At 54.1% G+C, this 24,743-nt stretch overlaps 7 protein-coding genes across 7 annotated transcripts; 1 reads left to right on the top strand and 6 right to left on the bottom strand.

Annotated features, from left to right (window-relative positions):
- Positions 1-81: 81 nt before the first annotated feature.
- PSV08DRAFT_226690 (uncharacterized protein) lies at positions 82-1,953 on the bottom strand (the record flags this gene model as incomplete). Its single annotated transcript, XM_014227806.2, has 3 exons — positions 82-1,572; positions 1,624-1,758; positions 1,831-1,953. The coding sequence occupies 3 exons, from the start codon at positions 1,951-1,953 to the stop codon at positions 82-84; spliced, it is 1,749 nt and encodes a 582-aa protein (XP_014083281.2).
- A 979-nt stretch (positions 1,954-2,932) lies between these two features.
- Positions 2,933-6,576, bottom strand: PSV08DRAFT_226687 (fungal-specific transcription factor domain-containing protein; the record flags this gene model as incomplete). The annotated part of the gene is made up of 5 exons (XM_014227807.2): positions 2,933-4,283; positions 4,333-4,714; positions 4,767-5,378; positions 5,429-6,184; positions 6,314-6,576. 5 exons carry the CDS (start codon positions 6,574-6,576, stop codon positions 3,393-3,395), a joined length of 2,904 nt encoding a protein of 967 aa, XP_014083282.1. The 3' UTR covers positions 2,933-3,392.
- A 4,471-nt stretch (positions 6,577-11,047) lies between these two features.
- Positions 11,048-14,843, top strand: PSV08DRAFT_372527 (60S ribosomal protein uL13; the record flags this gene model as incomplete). Its single annotated transcript, XM_014227809.2, has 7 exons — positions 11,048-11,071; positions 11,211-11,343; positions 11,522-11,575; positions 11,665-11,923; positions 11,980-12,045; positions 13,097-14,412; positions 14,530-14,843. The coding sequence occupies 7 exons, from the start codon at positions 11,048-11,050 to the stop codon at positions 14,841-14,843; spliced, it is 2,166 nt and encodes a 721-aa protein (XP_014083284.2).
- A 135-nt stretch (positions 14,844-14,978) lies between these two features.
- Positions 14,979-16,562, bottom strand: PSV08DRAFT_6144 (UAA transporter). The gene is made up of 2 exons (XM_014227811.2): positions 16,223-16,562; positions 14,979-16,158 (listed from the first exon to the last, which is right to left on the bottom strand). The coding sequence occupies exons 1-2, from the start codon at positions 16,411-16,413 to the stop codon at positions 15,114-15,116; spliced, it is 1,236 nt and encodes a 411-aa protein (XP_014083286.1). The 5' UTR covers positions 16,414-16,562; the 3' UTR covers positions 14,979-15,113.
- Positions 16,563-17,331: 769 nt separating this feature from the next.
- PSV08DRAFT_403323 (uncharacterized protein) lies at positions 17,332-18,141 on the bottom strand (the record flags this gene model as incomplete). Its single annotated transcript, XM_014227812.1, has 1 exon — positions 17,332-18,141. Exon 1 carries the CDS (start codon positions 18,001-18,003, stop codon positions 17,332-17,334), a length of 672 nt encoding a protein of 223 aa, XP_014083287.1. The 5' UTR covers positions 18,004-18,141.
- An 811-nt stretch (positions 18,142-18,952) lies between these two features.
- Positions 18,953-22,775, bottom strand: PSV08DRAFT_410952 (uncharacterized protein). The gene is made up of 7 exons (XM_014227814.2): positions 22,604-22,775; positions 22,540-22,556; positions 21,656-22,486; positions 21,502-21,600; positions 20,560-20,721; positions 20,076-20,494; positions 18,953-20,006 (listed from the first exon to the last, which is right to left on the bottom strand). The coding sequence occupies exons 1-7, from the start codon at positions 22,703-22,705 to the stop codon at positions 19,303-19,305; spliced, it is 2,334 nt and encodes a 777-aa protein (XP_014083289.2). The 5' UTR covers positions 22,706-22,775; the 3' UTR covers positions 18,953-19,302.
- Positions 22,776-23,117: 342 nt separating this feature from the next.
- Positions 23,118-24,049, bottom strand: PSV08DRAFT_363808 (yippee zinc-binding/DNA-binding /Mis18, centromere assembly-domain-containing protein). Its single transcript, XM_014227815.2, has 2 exons — positions 23,696-24,049; positions 23,118-23,634 (listed from the first exon to the last, which is right to left on the bottom strand). Exons 1-2 carry the CDS (start codon positions 23,906-23,908, stop codon positions 23,401-23,403), a joined length of 447 nt encoding a protein of 148 aa, XP_014083290.1. The 5' UTR covers positions 23,909-24,049; the 3' UTR covers positions 23,118-23,400.
- Positions 24,050-24,743: the final 694 nt, after the last annotated feature.

Raw genomic sequence — 24,743 nt, 5'->3', positions numbered from 1 at the left:
TTTTTTCTTAATCTACGACTTGTACTTTTGCTATGCTATGAGGATGCTCTCAACACATCCATTACTACATGGTGCATCTTCCTACAACCTCGGTGGCAACACCGTAGGCACCGGCGGGCGGCTCGTTGTGCGCGGCAACTCAGGTACCGCCAGCGTAGGCAAGCAAGCACATGCACTGCTGACCCTCGCCACAGTATCATTCCCAGCACATGCGGTCCGCGCATAATCCGGCACAACCCTCTCATCCTCAATCTTCCTCTGCGTAAAATTGCCACAGAACTCTTGACTCTCCTGCAGCCGCCCCTCGACGTTTGCTGTGCGCATGCCGCTCAGGCAGCCGTCGGCAGAGCAGACCTTGGGTTTCTCGCACTCTTTGCTAGTCATTTTGACGACAAAGGAGCCGCGCTCGATGGTGTGCACGAAGATGAAGCCGGACTTGAAGTAGGGGTACGAGGACCAAGAGCCCAGGAAAGCAACAGTGCCGCCACCCTCATTCTCGTCGTCTTCGGGGTAGATGTCGAAGAAGCCGGCCTCGCAGATACCGCCGCCAGTGGGGTCCGAGGTGATGGAGTTGATGTCCAGGACGTTGAGTCCGTTGCCATAGTTGGATTGGTAGAGGTAGTTGTCTACAACGTACTGGTTGTGGTCGATGCTTCGGCGCTTGCCCTCGTAGTTGCCCGAGTAGAAGGGATTCTCCAGGTCGCGGATGTCGAAGATGTGAGTGGTAGGCAGACCCTGGGTCATAGGTCCCACCTTTGCATCGCGCTCGTCGAATTCGTCGTCGAGGAAGAGGTACTCTTGCCACGTGACGTTGTTGACCGCGCTCTGATGGACGTACTCGGCGCCCGGGTACGACGTCCGCGAGATGATCGTCGTCGTGTTGCCCGTCTTATTCGTAACATCATAGATGGTAAGTGTATCCTCATTGCTCGCGTAGCAAATATCACGGCCGTAGTATCTGGTGTCTGGGCCGCGGTATACCAGGCATTCTGCGTCATGTACATACCCGTCACCGCTTGCACATCCGGGACTGGTAGGGTTGGACGGGTCAGTCATGTCAATGAAAATGAGACCTCCGCGGCATGGAAGGTTTCCACGGACACGGATAGTCTCGTTGCCGCCGACGGAGCCAACGGCAACGGCGTAGTTGAGTTCGGGGTTGACGACAATGTTGTGTGTCCTGCCTACGGGCAGGTCATTCCACTTGTTGCCCAGCCCCCAATGGCCGGTTAGATCCTCCTGGGTAAAGTTCTTGGGCTCGCTGCCATCCAAGTCAAGCAGCTTCTTCATGTCGAAGATTTGCACTCCGTGCTTGATGGCCTCACTGCCAATCACTGCGTAGTCGTTCATGACGCGGATCTCGCGCCACCGTGATCCAATAGCGTCGTATTGTGGCAGCCGCCCAAGGTAAACCATCTTGCCCTCGCTGGTGATTTCCGCAAAGGCAGTTCCATCGAACTGGCCAATGGCGACAAACTCGCGTCCGTCTTCAGATGTCCAGCCCCACGATGAGGAACCTTGACCCTGGCTGCTTCCAAGAAGGTGGTGTGGCAGGAAGTGGTAAAGGTCAATCTGGTCCATATCAGTTACATGGCCATATCATTCAGAAATTGAACAACTAACGTTGTGGCACTTGAAGGTATTGTTGTAGTCTCCTGGTATCGCTGCCGCAAAACCATCCACACACGGTGTGTAGCCCAACTCAGGATACCTTGAGCTGTCCATTTGGCCCGAGGCAAGTTCAGCATCCCACTGGGCCTAGATTATATTGTTAGCCCCGAAAGCCAATCTCAAAGAAATGCCAAAAGAAAAGAAGAAGCATCTACATACCACCTTCATCTCCATAATCATATGATGAACCGTACCGTCATCATATTCAGCCGCGGTACCAAGCATGGCCGCCCTGCTCACGGCAGCAGAGCCAAGGACCGACAACAAGGGCAACAGAACCATGATTACTACCACAGAGCCTCACTTCTAGAACGACACGAAAAACCGCAGTAGAACTCGCTGCTCTTCCCAACAACCAGGTAACACACGCACATTATATATATACGCTACTATACATTCCCACTATCCCCCAACCGCCTAGAAAGCCGTCCACATCATCCTTGGTCCGACCCAACACCGCCCGTTCGCAACATCGTAGCATTGAGCCTATCAGCACGTTGCAGGCTAGCCTCTACATCTACACCCATCATCCAGGTTAAGAAGGTCGTTAGATACGTAGGCTTGGGCTCTTGGAACCCAAGTGACGGGTACGGGTGTAAGACCCGGTCTTGTGGTTAAAACAAGACGGCTGCTCACTGCGAGCTGGCTGGAGTAAACAGGTCTTCACGCTTGGCAATTGCGAATTCTCCACATTAGACTGGGCTGCCAATGGCGGTGGTTGTGCTTGGCGGATGATAACCCAGAAGAGTAGTCTGACTTGGCGGATGTCGGCGGATGGTGTAATGCTAGGCATCGGTCTTGGAAATCCCGGAAGGTTTCTTCTACCCCGCCCTGCTGCAGCATCTTCGTGTCCGCCTTACGCCTACATGCGATTTCTTTGCAGTCACGGGTCCTCGACTACTTGACCCTTGTCCAAGGATAGTCGTAGTCATTGGATGCTTGGCTATTTGCTCGGCAAACTGCAGAGCAAATGCACAATGCGGTTAGTACCATTCTGCAGTTTCTGCCTGGAAGGAGAGGTTCAGTGCCCCGGTTGATCTGGTCCGCCGTTTCTTGCGATTGAGATCATAAATGCCGTTGATGTGCGTGTATCGATTGACTACTCTAAAAAGGCAGCTGGTCATCATCTTATGAGACGAATCGAGGCAATGCGCCTCTTCAACTTCTACCCTCTCTCCACAAATACCCTTGCTAAACAAAAAGAAACTCTGCGCTGAAGGGACGAGCAACCGCAAGTCCATGTATTCATCCCTCTTTTCTGTTCAGTCGAACGCCGCCCTAAATTGGAAAAGTAGAAGTATGGAACCAACAAAATAAAAGTAACACTAGAGCGAATTGTACAGGTCGCAATCGAAGTGAACACCAGAGTTGCAACGTTTAGCAGCGAGGCTCTGCCCTCGAGCTCCACAGACCGTTGAAAAATGCTTAATTTCTCGGTGCCAGCCGGTTGCCTTGGGGTATAACGCTTTTGATATTTGAAAACGCCAATGGAAATCATATGCACTAAGGAAAATGTATGGCCGTTGCTCGTAATGCGCAAAGGCCGGGCAGCCGAAGATGTCCGGGATGTGGCGGCGTCATTTATTTGAATGATTTGTAAGGGTTCCAGCTTAGGGCAGTTCTCTGACATGAGATTAGGGTTCTCGGTCAAGTAATAAGCGGTATGCTGAAGCTAGGGGCGCTCCAATTCGGTTAATCATGCATCCACGGGAATCGCTGCCTCAGCGCCATCCATGCGGGATAAATTGCTGATGTGGCGGCCTCGCATTACCCATGGTCAACGCTGGGTCCATGAAAGAATGTGACCAGTCCTCTTGAGTCAGCAAGTCATCGAACTGAACATTGTGTGGTCCTTGTATTTGCATCCCTGGCTGTGGGTAGGCTCGGTACTGCTGTGCGCCTTGCATCAGGTACATGGGAATATTACTAAACAGTTGGGCTTCGTTGTCGTTTTGTGGCCGGCCTTGCCCACTAGGCATACTAGTTGGCGCAAACATGGAAGGATGCCCCTTTACGTCTATGCCGGATGACATTGAGTGTGGGAGGCCGCTGCTCACCGGTGGAACACTGGTGCGATCAAACGCTTGAGGATGTCTGTTTTCGAAAGCAGTCATTGGCTGATTCGGATAGGCAAGAGGATCGGTAGAAGGAAACATCATAGTCGAGATGTCTGCGATTGGGACATTCATGCCTGATGGATCTGTGAATGAGTTGCTTAAGACCGAAGGACTGTAGACCGAGCTTTGCTGCGCGTCATGTATAGGGGATATACCAAAGCTTGGCAGACTGTCATTGGAAGAGGTAGGTGTGAGACCCGGAACACCATCGAACAAGTTAGGGTTAGATATTGAATGTGAGGGATACGAAGAGTTTGAGCCAATCGCAGCAAAATGGCTGTGTGGAGACGAATACGATGGGCCAGGGCCAGCCGTCTTGATGTGTGGAATGCTGTCAGGGTAGGTGCTCGCTCGTCGTGGGGCTGTCGTGTCTTTTTGACTGGCCAAGGTAGGTCTTGTTCCTGAGGATTGCGGTGAACTTCCTTGTCGGCGCTTCTTTGATGCAATAATCTCTCCGCCGTGCCTAATAGACTCTGGTAGCCGTTCGAACATGCCCTGAGATTGGTTAGCGTAACGAGTTTATTTGTGTTTGGGTTTTGCATACCTCAAGCGCAATACTGCACCTATCCGCTGCCAGACTTCTCTTTGCAAAATAGGCCAAGACCTCCTTGCCCTCCACAGCATCTCGTAACAACTCAAAACTGGTGGGGCTAGTAGGGTTTTCCAATACAAAGTAGAGGATTGATACGATAGCGAAGAATGTCGTGTACATGGAAAACCAATATGCCCCAGCCAGCACACCGCGCTTCCGCATTTCCGTGGAGATGTGGATGATATTACGGGAGATGTTGACACAGGCAGAGGCGCATGCAAATGCCCTCTGGTCAACAGCTTTGGTACTAAAAGACTGGGAAACATAGTGCAAAAATGGCCGGTATAGCAAGAGCTGTGCATGTCCAAAAGCCATGCGAAGAAGCTGTTGAACCCTGTCATGTCTATCAGCGGATGCAACAAGCATGAAAAAGTGGCTAAACATACCTTTTGATAACAGGTGGGACCTCGCCACCGGGCTTCAGTGCGGCGGGCAACTCATCTAGCCAGCGTGCCAAGTCTTTCTCAATCTCTCGAATCTTGGAGTAACCCACAGTGTAGGTCACTGAATGCTTGCCGCCCGACTGCGTACCCTTAATAGGATATACATATTTGCAGATTTTGTTCAGTACTTGGACGAGACGAGTATGAGCGTTGAAAGCAGCCATGACGGAAATGGTTCCTTCTGGCATAGGCAGAATACCAGTCTCTGTAATGTATTCGTCATCGACTTCGGCCGGCCATTCCTGATCAATATCTTCGTCCTCTAAGAATCGCGGCAATCCAAGCATAGCTCCAACATATGTGTCCATTCGCCGGATTACCCAGAATATACGTTTACGTGTTTCGGATTCGATAGGCGAGAATGTGACATTGAACGAGCGGTGCAAACCCATGCGCAGTGCTGACCGTAGGGCGATTCCAATATAAGCATAGCATGTGCTAAGCTTGGCCGATGACTGCAAAAACTGTATCATGAAAACAATAGCTTGAAGCGATGTTAAATCTCTACAATCAGTAATGTCCAGGAGTTGGCGGGAAACCTTGAAGTACTTGAGTCTGGGCATGTTAGCTTGGGGGCGCTGGCATCCGTTGGGAGAATCACTTACCCCTCGTCAGTTAAGGCGTCATAGCCCGTAACATCAGCGCCCTGCTCATTTTCTGAATACAGCGTCCCCAGGGCTAGCACAGCGAAAAGCAGAGGCAAGAAACTAGTTTCGGCACTTCCATAATTTTCGGGTGCTACTTTGTATACACGTTCCATCTGCTCATAGAAAGTAGGAAGATGGACCACTCGGAGCATGGCAGTGTACTGGATAATAGCGTTGTCGCACAGAGTGCGTGCCTCTTCTTTGCTGGGAAGAGCCACATTGGCCGCTGAGGACGTAGATCCAGCTATGGAAAGAGCACTTGGCGAGGAGGCATCATGGGACATTGTACGTTGCTTAAAGGACGGTGAAGCATCTGGTAGAATTTGAAACATGTCATCAAATTGACGCAGTCCCCTCATGAAGCTAAGTCCGGAAGAATGGCCCTGGTAATCCCAGTTTCCCTCTTCGTCAAGATCGAGCTGGCCTGTCGCCTTGACCATGGCCTCGAGATGTGAGTCAGGAACATCTTCGTTTTGCAAAGGGACATGATGCTGGGGCGTGCGTGATTCCATGGGCATCATGGGATGTCGGGGAGCCGCCTGGGGCTGTGGTAGCAATCCATTCTGAAGGTGAGCATCGATGGCGGGGTCGTTTAAATCTACAGTTGGGAGCACCACCTGCAATAGGGCTTTGGCACGCTTCAGTTGGCTCTCCAAGGCCTCGATGTACTGAGGAGTCGCGTTCCGTCGACGGTTTGATGGTTGATCGTAAGTACTGGCAGGGTGTTAGTTTGAGATTTTGCATTGTCCGGTTCCATCCGAGGGCTTTTTACCATTCTGTACCGTGTTAGCGTGGGTTCAAACGACGACAGGATTATTTCCGGCTATACACGTGGCTACCAACATACCATAGCTGTAGACAGTACAATGCGTGCACGGCTGCTTGCCGTCGCATTTGATTTTCTTGCGCCGGCATTCATCACAGGCACGTGTCACCCGTCGTCTTTTCTGAGGCTGTGGTTTGGGTGGCTGATCGTCGCCGACGTCATTAGTTTCCGAATTTTCTTCGCCGAATTCGGATGTGTCTTCTTGTTGGGTTTCAAAAGGGGCGGAGCGAACAGATTCTGCCGGCAGGTCTTCAGCTGTCGTGATGGCCGGGGAAGTCATGGTTGGCAGATGGAGAGCATCGAGCATCGCGTCCTGTGGCTGGGGGGGGATGCTGCGCCTAAGAGTAAACTGGTGGATGCTTCCGACAGGGTTATACTGCGGCGGAGAAGCGTGTGGGTCACGTATTAGTTCTAGGGTTAGCGCCGTCGCATGTCGCATGGGCACCGTCCCGCCGGGCTTGGGCGATGGATGGAGTCGAATAGTCGAATCGTTGCTGTCCGCCGAGGTGTCCGTTTTCTATTGTTACCTGTAGGCCAAGCTCGGGTTTTGGGTTCTGGTCTCGGCACGTAGCCTTGGGAACCCCATGAATAAGATCACAGTCATCTATTGACCTTGCCTAAAGCAAGCCGTCGAATTTACTGTACCGTTTGGCTGCTGAACCTGAACGACGGTTATCTCATGGGCTCCCGCCCCCACTCGCGGCAGTGGCAATAGTGATTTGGCGGCACTCAGACCTCCTGGGACGCACAGTGGGAGCTGCACACCACTATCGTGGTGGAGTGGTCAGCACTTACCATGGCTCAATCTGCGCCCTGTGGCGTCACACAGCTGGGAGCCCATGCCACGGGGAACACAGGTGAGGGGTCCTACTGAGCCGCCATCTACGCCACGGAAGAAGCAGCCATATGGTACGGCTCCAGTTGGGGCCCTGCCTAACAATACACTCTGGATATTGAAGCGAAGAGAAGCGGATCTTTTGGCCGTGGCGCTGCACCGCCGGGGGCCCTACTAGTGGCGTGACCCGCTGTCCCGTCACAGCTTGGCCTTCTTTTGTTGCTCCTCGTGCGCTCTAAAGCCTCTTGTTCGAGTAACGATCATCAGTCAACAACTCTCGCTTGCGGCCAAGGTGCCCACCCTATATCGTTACTAACAAATCCGTCATGTTGCTATCAACCGGTTGCAAGGCTTTCATGCCCTCCAGATACAAACTCTCGGGATGTGGACAAGGGCGAGTCTCCGAAACATCGTCCTCTCCACTTGACCCAGTTGCCCAGCCTTACCTTTTTAGCGTCGGATAAAGTCGCCAGAAACATGACAGCGTGGCTTGACTGCGGCTGGTGACCCTAGTCTCTATGCATTCGGCGGTTGCTTCACCGATTTCATTCATCGCACAGTGCTCCAGCCATGCCTTGGCTCTTTCTCTTGTCAGCGTGATATGTATGGACCTACGCAGCATAGCAGAGTCATTGCGAGACTGTATGCGCCCAGCTACCGAACAAAACAGGAGGGTTGACATATGGGCAGCATCCGTCCATACCCGCGTTGCAAGCCATCTGGCCGCCAACTGCCCTTTTTTGGAACAGCAGGGGGAAGACGGGTTTCCCGTGTTAGTTTCCCCGTAGGTTCCTTGTATGTATGTACCGATAAAGCGGATTGGGCTGGCGAGGCACTCCTTCGCAATACGGTCACACGCACACACACATGGCGAAGTCTGCTCCTGAAGACAGGCCAAGAGATTCCTTGAGAAACGGTGGCCTATTGCTGTTTAGTAAAAAGGGGAAAAAGTAGAGCGTCACCCCATTCGTGCCTCTCGGAAGTACCGATGCTGCACACCTGCGTCATAACAAGGCCCCTTGGCATGAAGAGAGCTCCGGATGCGGATGTTGGAGGTGGGAACACCTTTTTTGATCTTTTTGATGGGTACGATGTTTAGTGGCGCATATTATCGAGCTAAAGGTGCCGACTTCCGGTTGACTCAGCGGGCTCAGCTCAATGGGCTCTTCTGACTGGCTGCTTGCCATGAGTCGCAGGATGCGAATAGACATGTAAGCCGAGATGCCAATGCGTCTCATGCACCGGCTGTTGTCATAGCCACTGTCCTAGCCACACCACTAGCCACGCCCCAGCCACGCCCCTAGCCACACAAAGAGCAAACACGTCCGATTCCTTTTGCGCCACAACTCAAAAACCTGGAACAATACCCTCCCAAGGAGTGGCGCATGTCGCGACCTCGGCTGGTGTTGCACTGCTTGAAACGTGGCTGAGAAGCAGGTTACGTGCATAATGCCAAGGGCAGATGTGCAGATGTTCAGGGCTGCCAAGTCGTCTGCGTTTTGCTGTGGCGCATGACACGACTTAGTGTGGCAGCATGCCAGCCAGAACCATGACTACGTGGCTAGCCGACGGCAACCATCCAAAGCCCATATTACCCCATCCAAACGAACAGGAAAAGCGTTATCCCACGGACGAGATTCCATCCGTCATCGGCCCCTTCTCCGCTCTTATTGGGAGGCCATCCTTGGAGTATCTATATTACAGCACACTGGAACCGTCCCTTTCGTCTGCGAACAGACGGTCAAATGTCACATGGGTTGCACATCTGTGCGTTCGATCACAGTTTAACGACCGCGTCGATCGTATTGAAAGACATGCGGTCAACAGCCAGCGCATAGCGTCTAGGCAGTACTAACCACCGAGCAATAATTGCGAACTTGTTTGTTGGTTTATATCCAGTTTCGGCATAAACAGCCCCGATCGATCTCAACGTTCTCGTCGGGCGTTGGCTTGCGCAGACGTCACAGCCTTGCAAAGTTGCTCTAGTCATGATTTCTTGAACGTAGAGACTATTAAAAGCCGAGTTTTTACCTTTTACGCCAACTAGTAGCGAACAAGTACATAGTTTGCATGGAGCCGTTGCTTACTAGTGACAACTGGGCTTCGTGCCAGATCGTTGGACCCAAACGTGTGTAAGATTGTGGAAAGCCTAGAGGTGAAAGTCCAGGGGATGCGGCGATCGTTGTGACGACATCCGTAGGATTGGGTTGACCAACATCTGTCGCCTGCAAAGATTCTGCTCCGTGCATTGGCGAATTGGAAATGTATGTACGTGAGAAATAGCCAAGACACAGAAAAAGTCAGCTACGCACATCAGGTTGGGCCCCCGGTGAATGACTTTGACTTTCGGCGTTGCGCTGACACTTGGAATGAGCCATGCATAAACATGATGAAATGCCAAGATTGTTGCTCTCACGCTTACCAGGTCTTGGAGTCTAGACGTGCAATTGTGAGCGTACGCCTTGATAACCCTGTCCTGTCAGCAGGCCTGGCCATTCAGATAAGTACACACCACTAACGAAACTCGGAAAATATCATTTGTGTTATGCATTAATAACAGTTGGTTTCAGTCCACCGCTTTCTTAGATGAAGGCAATGAAGCCTGTCTCGCACGCGGAGTTTGGGTATGGGAAATTGAACCACTAGACTCATGAGACGGCATACGCAGCCTGGTGCTGTCGGGACGAGATGAATTATGATCGACTATTTCCGATCTCCAAGATTTAATAACTGCGTATACAGGAGTTGGGGTACACGAAAAGCTTTTCGGTAAGTTGACGGCATTTCTGCGGTTATTTCTCGTGTTAAACGGACATAGATCTCCGAGTGATGCAATCTCAAGGCTGATGCACAACAGGCTTGCTTGGAACCTTGTATATGGGTTTCCGTGTGCGAGAGGCTTCTTTTGTGACAAGGGACAAGTGCTAGCGGGTGAGTGGGTACAGCTGGTACATAGAACCATAAAGATTAGTTGCACGACTCAGCTGGTTGATTGATAGTCAGTTCATCCGCACCGGCATAGCACGATCAAAAAATCAAATAGACGCCGATAGCTAGTTCAGTAAACAACCGTGAAAGCGATTAGCAGAGGAGACAACCAATCAGTCAGCGATTTCGCGTCGCAATCAACAGCGACTGTGCGTTCGTCGAAAAGATTCGAGAGTAGTACACCTCAATCTGTGCGAATGCAGGAAACCGAGAGTTACAAGGCGTACCTGCCACAATCACCCAAGGATATGTTGTTGTGAGTGCATTATCGAAAGAGGGAGCGAGTCAATTGCCGTTTTGTTGTGAAGACAGCTTCTTAACTCGGGTGTTTTCAGACATGTCCTTTTATCTGTAGGCAAACTCGGGCGCTCCTTATTGTTGTAAGCTGTTGTGAGGTCGATGTGCTGGGAACTTGGCGCAAAGTACAAAAATCGACTTTGCACAATTTTTCTCACGTTCAAGTACGCTCAACGTCAGTCGTGTATGGGATCTGAATGGATACTGCCGCAGTCACTAGATGTAATGTATCTGTAAATCGCACAAGACTGCCACGGGCGTAAAGAAACCACAGAGGTGTTTGGCGGATTTGGAGATGGCCGTTCTGAGAATCGTGGTACTCCCTGGGTGTGGTCTCAGCACCACGGTACTACTATTCCCACCCGATTTCGATAAGCACAACAAAAAAAGACAACACGGAACTCCAGTATACTGCACAAAACTCTCGAGCTTGGTGAGGTGCCTCGCCTCCCAAACGAGCATCTTGCGCTGAAGAGGACGGGCAGAGGCTTCTCGAGCGACGCTAAGTCGCGCACGGGCCACACACACACCAGTGGAAATATTCGCTTAGCCTGGTGGTGGTATTGGAATCCGCTGCAACGAGCTCTTTCTTCACGACAACTAACCTCACAGCACACCGGAGTCGAGCAAAATGTCGACCTTCGAACCCGTCATTGTACGTACGCCCCGAATACACGAAGCCGCATATTTCTAGCGCAGGCGGTTGCACTTGGTCGCCGTGCCAGCCCGCGCCTCTTGTCAACACCAATGCACAAGCTGCTTTCCAAGGAGCCTCTCGCTGACAGCGCACCCAGGTCATCGACGGCAAGGGCCACTTGCTCGGTCGCCTCGCCAGCACTGTCGCCAAGCAGCTCCTCAATGGCCAGAAGATCGTCGTCGTGCGATGTGAGGCTCTCAACATCTCCGGCGAGTTCTTCCGCGCGAAGCGTACGTTCACCCACCGAATACGAGCAAGCGATGAAGGCAGCAGGCCACAATGAATGCACATGAAAAGGGGTTGGCCAAAGGGCATTGAGTGATTGTTGACATGCATTGTGGCTGCTCTTGCGAAGCGCTCTCGGAACACTCCAATAAATAAACTACAGCAGCTGACAGCGCCATACAGTGAAGTACTCGGCTTTCCTGCGCAAGCAGACCCGTTTCAACCCCACCCGCGGTGGTATGTCTCCCCCGTACATCTGCGGCACTCTTACAGCCAGAATTATGCTGTGTGCCAATTCGCCGACGGCATGCTAATCCGCCGTTCAGGTCCTTTCCACTTCCGCGCCCCCTCCAAGATGTTCTGGCGAACTGTCCGCGGCATGATTCCCCACAAGACCGCTCGTGGTGCCGCCGCCATGGAGCGCCTCAAGACCTTTGAGGGTATCCCCGCCCCCTACGACAAGAAGAAGCGCGTCGTTGTTCCCCAGGCCCTGAGGGTACTGAGGCTCAAGCCCGGCCGCAAGTACTGCACTGTCGGACGTCTCGGCCACGAGTTCGGCTGGAAGTACCAGGACGTTGTTGCCCGGTATGTTTTCATGGCTACCGCAGACAAATTCGTGTTGCTAACAAAGTTTTGTGCAGTCTTGAGGAGCGCAGGAAGGTCAAGGGTGCCGCTTACTACGAGCGCAAGAAGGCCCTCCGACGGCAGTTGGCCGAGGCCAAGAAGACGGCCAACGTGGACAGCAAGACCCAGGAGCAGCTTACCGCCCTCGGATACTAGAAAACGGCAGTTGATGACCAGTGTCGGTTTCGGTGATGTGGTTCGGCGTGGATTGCATTTGGCTCATGGGATGTTTCTTTCCTCTACTATACTCCGACCATTCGAAAGAGTGTCCAGGCTAAAAGAGCACATCAATACCAGAGTGCTTACGTGTTCATGGGTCTCTTTGCGGTCGGTCTGCTGTGTCTTCAGGTACTCTTCCGGCTAGAAGCAATACGAAATGAAAAATCACAGCTGATGTAAAGCATGTTGATGGCGTTGAGCGTTCGCAATAGACTGGCGGTTATGTTGTTAATCCAATTCAGTCTCGTTTGACAATGCATTTGACCAGACCGAATAGTGCTATTCGTATTGTTATCTTGCACAAGCAAACAAGGCAATGTGCACGCAGAACCGCCGCGTTCGGAAGGACGGCCGGATGGCCAATGGCCAAGATGACAGGCCAGCAAGCGCTTAACCTCGGTCCTGACGTCGTTTCGCATCCGATCCCTCCCCCAGATTTCCCCAATCCTACGTCGATTCAGTAGTAGCGACTCAGCGTGTCCACGCACGCAGCGCTGCTTGAACGCGTCTTTTCTGGGCATTCTGTCGTGATCTATCTAAACTTTGCTTTTTTGTCGCCCGTGCCCCTTTCAAGTGTTATTGAGATTGCCATTACAACCCTCCAGTACCCTGGCGCGAAGAAGTTCGGACATCTCTCGCAGTTGAACCCCACAGGCGACTTACTCCGCATTCACGCGTCTATAGCTCGGCTTAACTTGGCCAAGCTTGTAGATCGCCCCTGGAGCTCGTGTGTATAAAAGCTTGTTTCATCCCAATTGTTGTGAGACACAAGAAATACACCATGGAGGGTGCCAAAGACCGCCTCAAGCAGCTCGCATCACACTTCACCTCTGCAAACCCCGTACCCGGTCCGGCGCCCATCCAACCCGGCGATAGCCACGAATACCACCACAGACACAACTTCCACACGCTCAGCCCGACATGGTTTCTCTGGCGCGCCGCACAGATTGAGCCTGATGCTTTGGCAATATACCACAAGACTGCCAACAACCAGATCCTGCGGCGTTCCTATGCCGAAGCTGCGGACCGCGCGCGAGGACTGGCATACTACTTGAAAAAACATGGATATAAGAGGGTGGGCATACTGGCAACCAATACGCCAGCGTTCCTGGAGAGCATATTTGGAATTGCGGCTGCGGGAGCTGTCAACGTAGCCATCAACTATCGGCTCAAACCCGATGACATTAGCTACATTTTTCAACATTCCGATGTAGACATGATTATTGCAGACGCGGAATTCGTGAGCTTGCTAGACGATTACAAAAAGGCAAAACCGGATGTACCAGTCCTAGTCGACACGGACATGGATGCCACCGAAGGCGAGCTCTCAGGTCCTTTTGACGACGCAGTCTTGGAGGGACTGAAGTATGACATCGAGCAGGGCGGTAAAGGATGGGAGAGCCTGGAGTCGCATGCGAAGAACGAGGAAGACGTTATTGCGCTTGCATACACGAGTGGGACCACAGCCAGACCAAAGGGTGTTGAGTACACACATCGCGGCGTCTATCTCGCAGCCATGGGCAATATTATTGAATCCGGGCTCAACTACCACTCAGGCCGCGCAAAGTATCTCTGGACACTGCCCATGTTCCACGCCACCGGCTGGACATTTCCCTGGTCCGTCACCGCCGTCCGGGGCACACATTACTGCCTTCGAAAGATTGACTACCCGGAAATCTGGCGCCTGCTCAAGGAAGAAGGCATAACGCACTTTAACGCGGCACCCACCGTCAACACACTACTCTGCGCAGCCAAGGAAGCCGAACGCCTCCCCAAACCTGTCCGCGTCACCGTAGCAGCATCCCCGCCCTCAGCCTGGCTCTTTGAGCAAATGTCAAATCTGAACCTCAGCCCCGTCCACGTCTACGGCTTAACCGAGACGTACGGACCCATAACCAAGGGCTACCACGTGCCCGAGTGGGACACACTGCCCGACAAGGAGAAATACAATCGCATGGCACGCCAGGGCCACGGCTTCATTGTCGCCAAAGCCCTCCGCGTCATCAAGCCCGAGCAGCCCGCAGGCGTCCTGACCAATGTTGAACAGAACGGCCAGGAAATCGGCGAAATCATCTTCCAAGGCAACATTTGCGCAAAGGGCTACTACAAGGACGCAGAGGCAACTCGAAAGCTGTGGGAAGGAGGCTGGCTCCACACGGGCGATCTAGCAGTCTGGCATCCCGACGGCGCAATCCAGATTCTCGATCGAGCAAAGGATATTATCATCAGTGGTACGTTACGTCCCCTTTTCTTTCCCTTTCCCGCTTTTGACCAAAAAAATTTTTTTTTTTTTCCATTTGTTTTCCAAAACCGTCAAAAAACTAAAAAAAAATTTTTTCTGGTTATAGGCGGCGAAAATATCTCCTCGGTCGCCCTCGAAGCAATGCTCTCGACGCACCCGGCTATCCTCGAAGTCGGCGTCTGCGCAGTCCCGGATTCGCACTGGGGCGAGCGCCCCAAGGCGTTTGTCACGACCAAGGACGGGTCGAATAGCGCGACGCTGGGCGCAGAGGTGATTCAGTGGGCCAAAGAGAATAGCCATATTAGTCGCTTCATGGTGCCCAGGGAGGTGGTGGTTGTGAGCGAGTTGCCCAAGACGAGTACCGGTAAGATTCAGAAGAATGTGCTTAGGGAGTGGGCGAGGAAGGGGGTGGTGGAGTAAAGGGTAGATGGATTAGTAGGGTGCAAATTAGAGAAGATGTTTGTTTGTTTGTTTGATTGTTTGTTTTGTGGACAAAGATGTGACCTTGTACGTTGGGTTTCTACTCTTCATCTATGGTATATATGTGCTTCCCCTCGTCTTTCAAAAAAAAAAAAAGTTCCCAGAGCGAGAAAAAAAATGGCAATGTGCGTGAAAATGTACAAGAAAAAAAAGAAAAGCAGAATGCCGATCCAAAACTACGTCTCCCACAAAAAAAAAAACACACCTCATCTATCTCTTCTTCGCCGCAGCCTCCAACTCGGCCTTCTTCGCAGCCGCCTTCTTGGCCTTCTCCCTCCTTCCCATAGCGGCCTCAGCGCCAATACCACCAAACACCAATCCAACACCGAGCCACTGCATACTGGTAATCTCATGGCCAAACCACCACACGCTCCAGACCATGGTCAGCATCTTGCGGGTAACGGTCACGGTAACGAGCAACAAGCTGCTAAAATGGGCGAGGGTATGGAAGATGAAAACCTGGCCAATGGCACCGCAGGCCGAGAACATGAGGACATCAGCGCCGACAGCCGGGTACTTTGTAATAAAGGCCAGCGCATCGGCGAGTTCGGAGGTGGCGAGGCCGAGCGACGAGGCGAGGGGCGTAGCAGCGAGAAGAGGGGTGATGAGCAGGTACGAGACGGTCAGCGCCGTGGACATGATATTCTGCGCACACATCATCTGGGGACCGGTGAAGCCCTTGAAAGAGGTGAAGATGTGGTCTTGGACTGTATTGGTGAGCCCGTCGAAGAGCAAGTTGACGGCGAGCAGGATCAGGCCGACTGTCTGCGAGGCATCTGCATTCACCGCGCCACTCTTCTTTGCGGCTTTCTTGGCAGTGCTGGGGCTGTAGAGGGTAAAGACTGCGACGCCGAGGGTGACGAAGCCAATGACTGCGTATTTGTACAAGGGGTACCGTTTTTGAAACAGCGAAATGTGGAGGAACATGACGGGCAGCAGTTTACAGCTTTTGGCGAGGATGAAGGTGACGTAGTCGATGTGCTTGAGGCTTGCGTAGCCAAAGGGCGAGGCGAGCGACGAGGTCAGCGCGATGCCTAGCAGTGGGAGGAGAATGCTGCGCGAAGGGAAGATGGGAGCGACGGTGCGAATGCCGGTTTTGGCGTCTTTTTTCGCCGAGACGAAGAGGTACATGAGGCCGGTTATGGCGGCGAAGGCGGATTGGATCGTGTTGAGGAAGATGGAGTAGGTGAAGCGTTCGTTCTTGGGGCCGTGGGTGGTGGTGGTTAGACGCTCTTGGATCCAGGCCCATGTCATGCTGGTGAGTTGCTTGTCAGCGATGTTTTTTTTTCTTTGGCGCACATGGGTACTGTGATACTTACAAGCTACCGTAGATACCAGCGACGCAAACGACGAGCTGGAACAGTCCTGCTTCCTTCTGTTCCTGGGGGTTTCGCGCATGCAGCTCCGCCTGCTCTTCCAGCTTCTGCTCAATCGAGTGCACTGCGTCGTCTAGACGGTGGTGCGCATGGCCATTGGTCTCATTGGCCTTGCGGCGCACTGCTTGTGCCATGTTTTTTTTTTCACTTTGGTAATGCGGCTGTTGGCGAGAGTCCCTTGCGTCGACGACGAAAGGTTGGAGGGGGATTAAAAGGAGTGGACAGGCGCAGGAGATGAGCGCTCAGAAAACAAAACCAACACCTGATCAACGTAGAAGGAGAAATGCGCAGAGTCAAGTGCACCGGGTAATGTCGATATTAAATGAAAAAAGAGCGCCACCCAGGCGAGAGTGAACACCTGGCTTTAGTGCCTGTTTTCTTCTCTCTGGGCCTGCGGTCTGCCTTGACAACCGTGGCTTCAAGTGCGGCGCGCCGGAGCTAAGGACGGAGAACGCTAATGTGCGCGGCACGAGCCACGTTTGAGCCTCTTTCGGGGATCGGAACTCGGAAGCTAGCGCTTCGGAACCAGTGGGCGATTAGCGGCGTGGCCACCCGCCCTCGTGCCCTTGTCCCCTGTGGGGCGGACGTCTGAAGCTCAGGGCGGGGAGGAAGGGAGGGGAGGGGGGCGAGCGCAGGCGGGCACATGAGAGAAAAAAGCGCCGAGAGCGAGACAAGGGAGGGTGAAACAATGCAGACAAAACCGTGCTGCCATGCCTCTTCTGTGCGCGTTTTCCATCAAGGATACGTGTATTTCTACCCTGTATGTGTGTGGTGTATCTACTCTACCGGTGTTTGCGCTGAGGAACGCGCTTACCGCCTCCGCCTCCCCCCAGCCATCGTCAATGGTCGTGTCTAGAAAAAAATGCTCGCTAAGAATGATGCAAAGAGAAAAACGCCGAGGCCTAGCCTTTGGCTTCCGGCCTGCTGATGATGCTAACCACTCTCCCTCCCCGCCCCGCCCACGCACCTCGCCCTCTCCGCCTCATGCTGCCCTAAGCCGCCGCATTTGAGGTTCAAACTCCTCCTCCTCCCGCCCCCGTCCGTTGCCTGGCTCAGGCCTCGCCCTTGACAATCTTCGCAACAGCGCTCTTGACTAAGACCCACATGGGCCCGGCATTCACTTCCTTGCCCCCGCCCTCTTCCATACCGCACTTTCGCTTCCACGCGTCCCGCCACCCTCTCTCCGTGTCTTTTTGCTTGAGCTTCATCAATTGCCCCGCTCGCTTGCCTTGCCTTCTGTACCCCGCCATAAAGGCGTCCCACTCCTTTCTCTCCTTGACAAAGATGACAACCCCGTTGCCGGCGTCAATGGGCTGGCTGCCGCCTGACAGGATCCGCGCTTCCCATGCGCTGCCAAGAGACTGGAACGTGAACGTCGACGAGTCAAGCACGTAGTACCTCTTCCGCTTGCCAAATTTGGATGCCGCGCTCGAGCACGGCGTGATCCAGTGCGTAGCGCGGGAGTAGATGCCGTCTGCCAGTGCTTCATGAAGGAGGTCCGATGGTAGGTATCTCCGGCATTGCAGGAGCAGCTTGTTGCGGAGCAATGTGATGTTGATGTCTGGGTGTGCCGTGGGAATCTGTGGCGAATGTGACAGCAGTGCCTTGTTCTGTGTGCGCGTTGAGCGCGCTGGTGGTTTGGATATCCGTCCCGAGGCTCGGATGACTGTGACTGGGTTGTCGAACTGGTGGGATGTCATGGTTTGTGTCTGAACGGGCGCCATCCTGTCAGAGTGTGCCGGTGGTGGTATGATGTTTCTTGGGTGCTATCTCTAGTCCAGATGGTCTTGTAGTGCTGATGTGACTGGTATGGGCTGGTTTGGTGCCGTTGGAGTGACGGGTAAAAAAGTCTGTCGAGGTGCAGAGACGGGGAGGGAAGAGAGGGAATGTGCGGTCAAGAAGAATCATCTTTAACCACTATGCACCCCTTCCTAGAACAGCATAGCTCATGAAAAGACAGCTGCCATCCCAGCCTCGGAAATCGGTCGGGCGTCAAAGCTGTGCGGTGCTCTCTAGTCTACCAATCTCCGGCATTCTGGGCGATCCCTGGCACTACCAAACCTGGCAAGCACAGCAGGATAAGCGAGCTCTGCTGCCGAACCTCACCGCATCAAAGCGCTGCCGCGCCTCCAGCACTACTCGTCCAGGCGACAACGCGCCATAGCCAGCAGTCTCGAGGCTGTCGACGTGTTGGACGGTTGTGCACCACCCGCAGTGGTCCGGCGCTGGTTGAGTTGTTAGCGAAGGGGAGGGGGGGGACCAACGGCACTTGCGTCCTGTGCTTCGTGTCAAAGCGTGACACCATGACGTACATGCGCTAGTCGACCAGCGAGGGTCCAGCCGTTCGCAGCCTCGCCGTGCCTCTTGTGCAAAGGCCAACTCATCTCCTCCGTCTCTACTTGGGTTCACTGCCCCTTGGCTACAAGAAACCATCTCACATGCCGACATAATGTGTTTGATTGATTGTATCTAGTAGGTAGGTATCGGTAGGAGTGACGGGGTGTAGCAGGGGGATGGTGGTGAGGGAGTGATTAGGGAAAGTACATTGGAGTGTCGCCATAGAGCTCGAGGCCGTGAGACCAAACTCATATCTGCTCCAGCTCTTCTTCGCCAGGAAAACCACAAAATGGATACTAGCGCTGCTACCCGTGAGCACATGCGCGATCCGGATATCAAAGGCCATAACGTCATGACATTCGTGAACCGCTCAGCGTGCACTTGGATATCAATCTCTCTCTCTCTCTCGACAATAAAAAAAAGTTAAAACAATGCCCCCAAACAATCCGTGGTATCCATCATTTAACAGCAAGTAAGAAACTAATCAAGCTCATGCTTTTGGATCTCATGTCGGTGGGCCTTCATTAGGGAATGACAAGTACACATGACTGTCGAACGTGAAGGACCAGCGATACCATGTAGCGGCTGCATGGCCTCCCAGTAAACTCGCCAGTTTCAATGGGTGGCGTGGAGGCACCACCACCCACAATCGTGTCCAATGTGGAGGGATGTGCTAGCGTAGCCGTTTACTCTTGCGCCTGGCTGCGGCGCATCTTCTCAGCCTCGAGGTTCTCGTACAGGAGGTACAAGGCCTTCTCGTTAGCACTGGCACTACCGGTGATGGTGAACATGCGCTCGCCAGTGTCGTCGTGGGGAGCCTTGGCAATGGAGATGCGAGCATTCGAAGTCTTTCGAATCTCGCTGATCTTGCTGCCGCCGCGCCCAATAATGCAACCAACCATGTCAGACGGGATGCTGATGTTCTGCGTCTGCATCTCCTCACCGTCCTCCGTGTGCGTAGGGGGCGGTGGCCTGCTGGCAGCATCTGAACCGGACCGTCGAGAAAAGGCAGGCGGCGAGTCACTAAAGTCAGCGCCGTGGCCAGTGCGGTTGTACGAGCGTCCGCCGCCCATACCCCCGGCGGGTGCGCTGCCACCATTCGCCGCGGGACCGGGACCCACGCCGGGCTGGACCCTAACAGCAGGATTGTAGAGGACAGTACCGTAGCCACGCTCATGGTCATCAATGAGACACTTGCCGATTTCCCACACAGCCTTCTCGATGCCGGCAGGAGATCCCTGGACCTCGACAATGCGTTCCGTCGACTGGGGGAGCATCTCTTTCTGGGCAACCATGCGGACGCCAGAGGCATCTTGGATCTGCTTGATCTTCAGACCCTGACGGCCAATAATGGTGCCCATCTGGTTGTGCGAAATGAGGAGGCGGATAGCTGAAAAAGTTAGCTTGGCATTTTCATGCACCGTTACCTTGGTGCGAGAGAATAGCAATTTGTACGTACGATGAGTGCCGTCAGTGCGAATAACGCCGCCCATGCCCATGGCGGGTGCGCCCTCGAGCAGGCCCTTGGCAGCCAAACCATATGCCTTTGATATGCCAGAAAGACTGCCCGTGACGGAGAGGACGCGGTCGTGGACACCTTGGACTACCTTGCTAACACCGGCGCGGACACCAGTCTCATCGCGTAGGTCGGCGACATTCTTGCCAGCCTTGCCTATGATGACACCGGCTTCCTTGGACGAAACAATGGCTCGCAGGGTGAGCTGCGCCTCGGCATACTCCTCTTCGGTGCGTGGAACCACTTCACCCTCGCCGTCCATGTTGAGGCGGTCGAGTTGATCGGCAACACGGGTGGCGTCTTGGCCGGGACCGGGCTGGGGCTCTTCGGTGGACATGTTGCGGGATGGCCGGGAGAAAGTGCTGGTGCTGTTGTCAGTGACGCAGTTTAGTGACGCAGTTTCGCGACTGGCGCAACGTCGCAACACTCACAGGCGAAGAGAGTAAGTCGCAAGGACGGCGGTAGGACGCGAGAGGAGAGGAGAGGAGATGGAGGGGGGAGAGGGACGGGGAGAAGGGAGGGCAGGCTGTGGGATCGAGTGTCAGTGCTTGTGCTTGGGGGTCGAGTGTGGAAGTGGACATGGGAGCAGCTGTATGTACTCACAGGCGACTACGGAAGTGGCGGGGGGGAGAGAGGTGGTCGGTGCGGAACGGCCGACGGGACAGCTGGAAAAGGAACAAGGGTGGGCGGAGGGGGCGGAGAGGGGCAGAGGGGCAGAGAGGGAGAGAGGGCCGGGAGCAGAGAGCAGAGAGATGTGGTGATGGTGCCAGTCTCGGGGCGGGTTTGCAGACACACAATGGAGCGAGGCAGGCAGAGGGAGTGGGCGGGACACAGGTCTGGAGGCAGCGCGCAATATTCGGGCGGCAGGCAGGTTGAAGCTCCTCTTAGCGAGGACGGGCACGCCTTGCCGCATTCAAGAAGAGGGCAGGCAGAGGGAGCAGCTGCGCGTCTCTTGCGATGCAGCAGCCGCCCTCGCACAGCAGCCAGCATTGCCTTCTACGAGGGCAGGACGAGGCGAGGGCTTTGGGTGCAGGCGTGAATGCACCGCCAGCCTGTTCGTCGACCATGCTCGCGCCGCCCCATCCGCAAACACATGCACAGAATAGACCCCGCGTGCACGAGCCCTTGCCTCGCCGCCATCCTGGTCCCCACGGCGATGCAGCTAGCACGATGCAGCATCACAGCATTGGCCCGCCATTGAGCTTTCTAGGCCCAGAGTACCCCATTGGCCGGGCTTTTGTATTTTCTGCTCGCAAGAGGGCGGCTGTGCCTTTCGACCTCCTCGGAGCACGTCGACATACTAGTACTACCATGTACATGCACAGACATGTACTACTACTACGACTACATCCAATCCTACGCCTCCTACTTTTGCGCTTCAAACACAACCTTCTGCACCTTCATCTTGTCAAACAAGTCGTAGCCCTCCACCGCCTCGCTCAGCGGCATAATCTTGTCCGCCATGAACCTGTCTGTGTAAGCCGGCCTGCCATGCTGCCCACAATCAAACGCTTTACACTCACCCGAGCTTATCTTGATGTCTCTTGAGCTTCTCCAGTGCCTCCTCAAACACGCTCCTTACGGGGCAACGGCCCATTTGCAACCTAACATTCTTGTTGTAACCTTCGTTTCCAGTCCATGGAATCTCGCCGTTGTGGACACCAACGGAGCTGATGACGCCCCACGGCCGGATCAGTTCGTAGCCCATACGCAGAGCGGGTGACAGTCCGACGACTTCAATCACAATGTCAGCACCGCGGCCTTCGGTGAGCTCCTTGACGCGTTTGTCAAGTCCTTCACGGTCCGTCTGGAAGTTCCACGCCTCGGCGCCGAGAGACCTGGCGAGCTCGAGCCGCGAGGGCACAGAGTCAACGGCGAGAATGTGCTTGGGCTTGTAGTCGGTGATGTTGCACAGCGCGCAGAGAGCGACCGGCCCACATCCAATGAGGACAACGACGCTGTCTTTGATCTCCTCCGGACTCGAAAACTGGAATCCATTCTTTGCTGCAAACATGCCAGTAGGGAAGATGTCCGCCATCAAAACCAAGGCTTCGTCCTTGATCCCTGGTGGAGCTTTGACAGCTGTCGAATCAGCAAGCGGGACTCGCACGTACTCGGCCTGGGCGCCGTCCAGGCCAGTAGACCCGAACAGCTGGCTTTTGACGCATCGCGATGAGTACCCATGGCTGCAGTAGAAGCACTCTCCACACGACGTTGTGAAGGGCGTGACCACCTGGTCGCCGACCTTGTGGGTTTTGACCGACGCGCCTACCTCGTGTACATATCCAGTGAACTCATGGCCCATGACAAATCCGGTTCCTGATGGCTGGTGGCCCCTGAAGACATGCAGTTCACTGTTTTCCTAGTCAGAAACAGTCCGTGCTATCGTGAGAGTGTGCCAGCATACCTCCCGCACAACGCCGCCTGAAAGGGGGTTAGCAGTGCACACTGGTGCTTTGACAAAACAGTACCTTGTCCACCTTGACAATTATGTCCTTGTCATCTTGGATCTTGGGGATAGGTCTCTCTTCAATCTCCACCTTTCCCGGCCCTTTGAAAATGACAGCTTTCATGCTGTCTTTGGAAAAAGTGCAGGTGCAACGCGCGCAATTGATGGTTGTCAAGGACAAGAGGAACAGTGAAGAAAATTGTGTCTATGTATACCGGCGCAAGCAAGATAATGCAGCTAAGTGGAGCTCACGCCCTACATATAAAATATCTGTTCAGATGCAAGGCCGATGTGCGGGAGTGGCGGGAGTGACAGGAGTGGGAGCATGCTCACTAGCACTGCTTAGCTACCCCGCAGTCGGACCTCGTTCCTCGGCGGGGCAGCAGCCAACAGCAAGGGAGACACAGCACCTAGGCTCGTACGCACAGAGTTTGCAGGACTCGATGCACGTATTTGCTGTGCCTATGCTTGACCGGGTTGAAATAAAGTGCACCCCTCCTGTAAAGAAGCACCGGGATGGCGTCATGACGCAGAGTGCAGCAAAGCGGGCCTCGGTTCGCCGTGGCAAGCCTGCAAACATCACTCCACATCTTTCCGATTTCACGCCCGAGGGTGCCGGTAAAGGAGTGACAAACAAAGCTAGCGAGTTCAACGTGCTACTTAAGGCCGGCCTGTGACGGCCAGTCAGAGCTACCAAATAAAACCGAAATGCAAACAAACCACCGTCTGTATAAACCCAGTCATGTTGTCCTTATCCAATCCAAAACTCCGCAAATGCCCATCCAAGACGCCAAGCCCCGTGTAGTGCTGCCTCCCTCTTCAAGTGACGGTGCATAAGAGCTCCGCCTCGAGGATGAATTTGCCTTCCTTGTACTTCTCGCTGGCCTCGTACGCCTTGTCGTACTTCCAGCCGACTGTCTCCTTGCACTGGCGGCAGTGAATGTCACGGACTATATGACGCCCGGTAGTCATGTTGCGCTCGTTAGGGTCAGACTCGGTCACGTTGACAACGCTGTCGAACAGATAGGCCTTGCCATGTTGGCCACGGAAGTTCTACGCGCAACATGTTAGCATTCTTTTCCGGCACAAGTGGTAGGCATCGGGGCGCGCTGACTCTGCTGAGGATGTCATCATGGTTGGAGAGGTGCGTCTTGCAGTTCTTACAGCCGTAGATGCGCGACGAGTTGAGGTAGATGTTGTACGAAAGACCCATGGTGATGATGAGACGATCGGATTCGCCAGTCGAGGCGGGGTGGTGTTTGCGTGGTCTGGAAAGACGTCGACGGAGGTCAGAAGTGGCCACTGGGCGCTGGTCGCCGCCTGTCATACGTGCTGCTGGACCGGGTTTAGAGGCGAGGGCCGAGGCGACGGTGCTGGTGCGGATCCGGGCTCTGGGGCGTTCGGGGCGCTGAAGACGGTGGCACCCGAGATTGCGCCAAAGAGCGTGTGCTCTCTTGAGATGTGGAGTAGGTAGAAGCCTTGGCTGGGTATGCTGGAAGGCGATGCCGGGATGCTGGTACCTAATGGCACGTGCGTGGAAGAGAGAGCGGGATGGCGGCGCAGAATGACGAAAGAGGCGAGGCGGACGTTAGTGTAGGCACACGGGACGTTCAGCTAGCGGTATGTATGTGTGGAAAGTTATGACTGCTCTTGCTGAGGCGTGCCTGGGTTTTGTACCGAGTACACTATGGTTTAAACAACACACGCTCTCTATGAGTTGGCGGTGGTGAAGTATGCTCGGGGCGGAGCGGGGTCCACAGTGCGAACCAGTCAATGCACCAGCCAATAGAAATGGCCATGGAGCCAGACGCATCTTACCACCTCGTCTGCTGACGCGTGAGGCTACGGTGTATCCACGTCCAGCTTTTGCCTACTCTGCTCGGCGCCTTCATCTGGACCCAGCAACGCACAGAACAAAGTTTATCTGGACATGATTGCCCGACGCGCCGCCCAGCCCTCTCTCATTGCCATCTAGCCACCAGCAACGCAAATGTAAACAAGCAGCGTCTTGCATTGGCACACAAACGAGTCGGCTGGTTGTCAAAAAAGCCAGCGCATCATGCCAATGCAAAGGGGTGGGTTGCGAGCGTTGGGAGTGGACGAACTCACGCACCCCAAGCGCACGGTGTTGGCGATCTGTTGACAGTGCGCACCCCAGCCTC

Source organism: Bipolaris maydis (assembly GCF_028858645.1).
Source record: "Bipolaris maydis strain C4 unplaced genomic scaffold PSV08scaffold_10, whole genome shotgun sequence".
NCBI lineage: Eukaryota > Fungi > Ascomycota > Dothideomycetes > Pleosporales > Pleosporaceae > Bipolaris > Bipolaris maydis.
The sequence above is the reverse complement of the archived record's forward strand: the minus strand, read 5'-3'. Positions and strand labels throughout refer to the sequence as shown.